A 6,484-nucleotide genomic window follows, 5' to 3' on the forward strand; every position below is an offset into this window, starting at 1 on the left:
TTGATACTTTAACTTAAGTAAAACATTTGAGTACTTTTTCCACCACTGCCCACCACCAACATTCACACCCTGTCCCCCTCCCCCTCCCCCACCCCCTCCCATTTCAATGTCCCCACCACCAACATTCACACCCTGTCCCCCCCTCCCCCACCCCCTCCCATTTCAATGGCCCCACCACCAACATTCACACCCTGTCCAATTTGTGACCCAGGTGTGAACAGCTACAAGACCCCCTGCGGCTGCCTGGCTTGCAATGCTAATCCGATTTGTGAGCTACTTCTCCCTTTGAGAGGGTGACAACATCAGCCTGGGACCATAGTAAGAAATAGGCCTATATATATAGCAGTGGTGGAAAGTGACTAAGTACATTTACTCAAGTATTGTATTTAAGTACAATTTAGAGGTATTTCTTTCTTTACTGGAGTATTTCCTAGTTTCAATACTTTTACTTCTACTCCACTACATCCCACAGGCAAACATTGTACTTTTTACTCTACTACAAATATTTGAAAACTTGAGTTACTAGTTACTTAGTAGATTTGGATTATTATTACAAAACATACATGAACCATTTCAGCCCTATTTGGTTATTTGAAAATAGCCGATCTACAAGCTCACAACGCGTCGCTTTGTAGATCTGCTATTTCAAAGGGATTTTTATACATTTTATGCTTTAGAAAACTTGTGAAATGGGACCTTCTGCATAATGATGAATAGTTTTATTTTTGGTACTCTAAGTATATTTTGATACCAATACTGTACAATATTGTACTTTTACCCAAAACTGAATACCAAACTTGTACTTGTACAAAATGTGAGTACTTCTTCCCCCACTGTGTGGCGGCTTGTTCCAGAACACAATGCTTCCCCTCTGATGGCGGGGGTTAGTTAGTTAGGAGGAGGACCGACAGGATCTAACGCTCCTTTGTGGAACATGGTCATTTTATCTAGAGGTGTGAGGGACAACACTTCTTAGGGGTTGGTCAGGCAAAGGTGTGGAACCCTTTCATGTGCACACAGGAGGCGTCTTTTATGGGGCTAGACTAGACTTGAACAGACTTGAAGCAAGGTTTGAACATGAACCAGAATGAGCAGACATTCATTTTTGTTCACATATATTTCTCAACGTTGAACCAATAGGCTTTATGCACAGCGGGCCGTATTGGGGAAAAATTGGGCCCCCTCCTTACTTCCTTCACAGGTGTTACCAATGACAGCTATAATGACAAACTACATAGACACAATGAGCGATTCATTTTTGTGTAATCGACAAAGACAATCAAATAACTGCTAGGTCTGCCCTAACTGCTATACCCCCCCCCCCCCATTTTGTGTTTTGTGTTATGTTAATGTACATTGTGAACACTTACATTTTTACATTAATCAATTAGCCTATATGGGCATAACTGAATGGGCCATAAACATACAGTTTATTGCACAAACCTCGTTTTAATTGTCAGCTATTAATTAAGGGCATTGAACGATGACATTTGCATTAGATTACTTTATTAATCAAATTTTTTTCCACATTTTTATAACAAAACACGCGTACGTCTACATCATTACGACATCCTGGAGGAGGCTATGGGGCAAATAAACTACAGGCCTCTGTGGCCTTAAATAGCTACAATAGAAATATTTATATGGGTCGCATGCCAAAGTTCTCGGTTTTCTAAAAGAGCTTTGTCCTTGTGAATCCTTTATACACATCATTATTTACAAAAAACAACAATTGAATATGCAAATCCTTCCTTTTTACTACTCTCTGTTGGGTAAAAGAGTGGGCACCTGAGGCTTCTCAATGTTAAATTGGCATTTTTTTTCCAAAAAGAAAAGAAAAGAATAATAATAAAGAATGAACGTGCTTTGGTAAAGTAGGCTATATATGATTTGAACATTCTTGAACATTTTACATTAAGGCTTAACATTTCACGAATTGCTACAAAACCTGTGGATAGTCAGTCATTATGGCACAAACAAAAAGTTGAAGGGTACATTTAGGTCTGATAATGATGTGCCATGCATGTTCAAGTCATTTAACCAATAGGCCTACTTGTTAGACCATTTCCCAAAGCATAGGCATACTTTCTACTTCTGTACTTTTTCACATTTTGGGGAAAAGAGCCAATTTCACATTTCTCAGGTGCCCACTCTTCCTGTATCCCCTCCATTGCGCTATAAGTGAATTTCCTGCGTCGACGATGCTCTCCGGGTATAGGGGGAAAAGTCACGACCTTGGCCTCGGGGTAGGCCTATATACTCCACACTAATAACACATCCCAGAGGTGATGACGATAGGCTATAGGCTGGCTGACAATGTTACCAGGGCCTCCACATGGACTCGGAGGAGGTCATAGTAGTGGGCATGATGCCGGGGGAATCTCGGCTCTCCATGCCGTCGGTGGTGGAGCTGGAGCAGCTCTGGTTGTGCTCGCTCTCCGTGTCGTCCATGTCCGAGCACGACAGGTCCTCGCCGCTGGAGATGGAGGCGGCGGAGGAGCCGCAGGTGCTCCTTCCTCCGGGCGAGGCCAGAGCGGAGCAGAGCGCCTCGCCGGCGCTCCAAGTGCCGCCGCCGTTCTGGCCGGAAGAAGAATTTGTGTCCGTCATTAAGTCCATCAGCACGTCCTGGAAGTGGTCCTCGTTCAGAGGCATGCACTCCAGCAGGTGGTTGAGGAGCTCCGCCGCGACCGTCGCGTCTATCCCCGGGCAGCTGGACACGAACATGTGGACCTCGTGCATGCACTGGATGTAGCCCGCTGCGAACCTTTCACTGGACTCTCTGTTCTGTACATCAGTCTCTGTGGGGGGAGAGAGAGAGAGAGAACCTGGTTAGACCTTATTGGTAAAATGGCCTAATACAGTGGTTCTCAAAGTGGGGTCCCCAGCAGGATGAGGAATAGTTTGCTTAATTTGTAACGCAAATCTTCTCTTATGAAGATGCCTGGCACAACATCTTTTCGGATGGGGGTTCAACAATGTGTGGGTCATTGACACGAGAATGTTTGTGGCTGAACCAAAAGCCAAGAAAAAGACCATTACTGCATCAAAAGTAATATACTATAGAAACTGGTCAAACATTGGCCAAATTGTCAAATGATATAAGACAGAGGATAAATAGCCGATCTACAAGCTCAGAACGCCTCGCAACATGAGGCGTTGTGAGCCTCAATATTTATCTGTGGAACCGAGTAAAACTAAATGTAGTGCTTCAACTCCTACACTCCAAGTGCTTGTCAGGGTGGGGAGTCCCCAGTTTAAATATGATTATTTTGGGGGCTCGTGGCCTTAAAAGGTTGAGAACCACTGATATAGAGGTTCAGGCATCATAAACAGTTCACAGCGAATACCATCTGCTCTCACCTTGGGTTCGATTCTTTAGGATGTCCTCTACTTTCTTCACTGTCATCTCCAGGACCTCCGCGTTCTCCATCTTATTGTGAAACTGTGAAGAAAAGACAACGAGTTGGACTCCGATTAGCAACCCAGCTATGAATCAAAGTTCACATTGGTCACATTATGGGCTGCTTACGTCCAGTGGTGTAAAGTAACAAGTACTGTACAAGTACTGTACTTAAGTACAATGTTGAGGTATTTTTTACTTTACTGGAGTATTTCCAATTTTCAATACTTTTACTTCTACCCCCCTACATCTCAGAGGCAAATATTGTACTTTTACTCCGCTACAATTATTTGAAAACTTTAGTTACTAGTTACTTTGCAGATATAAATTATTATATTATAAAACATACATTAACCACTTCAGCCCTATTTTATACATAGGCTATTTGAAAATAGCCAATCTACAAGCTCACAAGGCGTCGCACTTGTAGATCTGCTATTTTCAAACATTTTAGTACTTTCACTTTTGGTACTTTAAGTATATTTTGATGCCAATACTTTTGTATTTTTACTCAAGTAACATTTTGAACATGCCGTTTACATGTAAGAGAGTATTTTTATATTGCGGTATTACTACTTTTACTGAAGTAAAAAAGATCTGAGTACTGCTTCTCCACCACTGCTTACGTCTGTGTCTGTGAGCAGAGTCCGGAGCTCCAGCAGACTGTCATTGATGCGAGCCCGTCGCTTCTTCTCCACCAGCGGCTTTCTGGTCTGGAAGGAGAAACATGTGTTATAAATGTGTAACGACAGCGATCATAACCCAGCAGTGGCTCATAAAGTGCGCCCATACACAATACAAATGGATAGGATTGTATCGTGTAAAGTAGCTCCAATTGGAACCTCTCCCTCCCCCGCTGTATAGCTCCGAGATTAGGTTCCACTGCGTAGGGTGCCGGAAGAGTGCGACACCGGTGAACGGTGGCCAATATTGTTGATTTCTTTTACCTTTTTCCGCATATCGTATCCAAAAAGTAAAGGTGTTCCCCTCTGCTCTCAGATGTTTGACATTTTAGCGGTAAAGAAAATGTAACCGACGGGTTGAAACAAGCGTTTAAATCGCTTATTTAGTCTAGCCTGTGGCCAGTCAACCCCAGTCCTTATGCGCAGTGCTGCTCCCGTTAGGTTGCATCGGGAAAACATGGCTCAGGCTGACTAAATAAGCGATTTAAACGCTTGTTTCAACCCGTCACTTAAAATGTATTTACCGCTAAAATGTAAAACATCTGAGAACAGGGGGGAAATACCTTTACTTTTTGGATACGATGTGCGGAAAAAGGTAAAAAATCAACAATATTGGCCGGTGTCGCACTCTGCCGGCACCCAACGCAGCGGGACCTCATCTCGGAGCTAGCGGAGGGAGAGGTTCCAAATGGGAGCCCCTACGTGTAGAGCTGCCTACCTTTCTGTCCCCTTTCTGAACCCAGTAATCATCATCCTCGTCCCCTTCCAGTCCGGTCTGGCTGCTGGGTCGAGGCGAAGGGGCCATCATCGATGATGTTTTGGAGCCCAACGCGGTGCACTGCACACAGGTCGCCGTATTATGTCCGCGGTTCCACTGCGATCAGTCCAAGATCCAACAAATCCGAGAATGAGGGGCAGCTGGCAACAGGAACCGGTGAGGGTGTGCGTGCGTGTGGGGGGGAAATAAAAATCAATACTTCAGGCGAGGCGCCCTCTGTTTATTGTGCGATCCCAGTGAGACGTGTTGGGTAGCTGTTGTTTGTATTTATAGGGAGTCATTAGCATATGAATAGGGGGTCTGGCCGCTCCTGTAGGGGGGGACAACGGAGCGCACACACCGCGGCAGCCAATCAACACGCACTCCTTTGTCTACCGGCCCGTCTACTGCGAGGATCTGTAGTAGGCCTATTGATGATCATCTTGTGTGTTAGGGGGCCGGCGGCACCGTTTTTTTTACCCCCACTGTTTACATCACTGGTTCCCAAACACTGGGTCGGGACTCGGGAGCCCTTCGTGGGTTGCGGACACATTTTTATGGGTCGCAAGTAAATATCCTACATTTTATATTTTTTAAAGCAGACACAAATAAATAAAATTATTTTTCAAAATGATTTTATAAATACATTAAAATGATCTGCTATTTTCACTAGTTGTCCTGGGGAGATCAAATTTGGGAACCATTGTTTTACATGGTGACGGTGGACAGACTAGCTATACTCAAGTATTCAAAAGTACAAATTACGAAGTACAGTTTTTTTTTTAAATATCAATGCATTTCTGTATTCGAGCGTTTTTTTTAAAAAGTGAAATAAAATATATTTCAAAAATTGTGGAAATAGCCGACCTACAAGCTCAGGAGTCGCACCACAACTAGTTGAGAGTTTGATCGGCTTGTGAATTAGAACTGTATTTTTGCAAGTTGGCCTACAATACCAATATTTCTATTTGAAATGTGGAAAACAAGTAGGTCTACTCCAAAAATCTACTTGAGTACAGTTCTTAGTTAGTCCACCATTGCCTTTGTTTGTCACCAACGATTATTAAAATAACTGTTGAGTAATAAATCAAAAACAAAAGTCTGAAAGAATTCCTTAACTTCATATGATTTCTTTAATAAGAGCATGTTGTTCATCATGGAAATAACTTCAGAGACATGTATTAAACCATATAATTAACCATCACAAAAATAGATGAAAGTAACATGTACATAACATCAATTTCAATCCTGTGTGTGTGTGTTACTTTACTTAATACTTTACACAAAACAGATTTTTTTTTTTTTTGCCCTACTCTGTCCTATTCCCGTTGCCTGTGTTGTCCGAGCCCCTTCAGATTTACCCGGCTGTTTGGCGGATGTAACGCGATGCCTTCAGTTGGCAGCTGCTGGCGGCCAGGCGGCCTCTTGGCCCGCACTGAACCAGCCGGGGGAATTAAGAGCCCCTCTCCAAAGAAAAGCGACAGGTGTTGCCCTGCCTGCCTGCGCCTCGTTTGTTCTTCCCGTTGTGTAGTGACTTCTTCTGAATTGTGTGCATTACTGTGCAACTGCATTTCTCACGCAGGAGGCTATTACTAATACGGCTGTGCTGCCGAGAAAGGCTGGAATGTGCATGTTTGGTTTATA

The 6,484-nt window shown here is 43.5% G+C and overlaps 1 protein-coding gene across 1 annotated transcript; it reads right to left on the bottom strand.

Annotated features, from left to right (window-relative positions):
* Nucleotides 1-1,489: 1,489 nt before the first annotated feature.
* On the bottom strand, nt 1,490-5,099 carry her13 (hairy-related 13). The gene is made up of 4 exons (XM_080427903.1): nt 4,802-5,099; nt 4,027-4,113; nt 3,361-3,442; nt 1,490-2,798 (listed from the first exon to the last, which is right to left on the bottom strand). The coding sequence occupies exons 1-4, from the start codon at nt 4,889-4,891 to the stop codon at nt 2,320-2,322; spliced, it is 738 nt and encodes a 245-aa protein (XP_080284029.1). The 5' UTR covers nt 4,892-5,099; the 3' UTR covers nt 1,490-2,319.
* Between the last annotated feature and the right edge of the window lie 1,385 nt (nt 5,100-6,484).

Source organism: Gymnoscopelus braueri, assembly GCF_963280865.1.
Source record: "Gymnoscopelus braueri genome assembly, chromosome: 5".
Taxonomy (NCBI): domain Eukaryota; kingdom Metazoa; phylum Chordata; class Actinopteri; order Myctophiformes; family Myctophidae; genus Gymnoscopelus; species Gymnoscopelus braueri.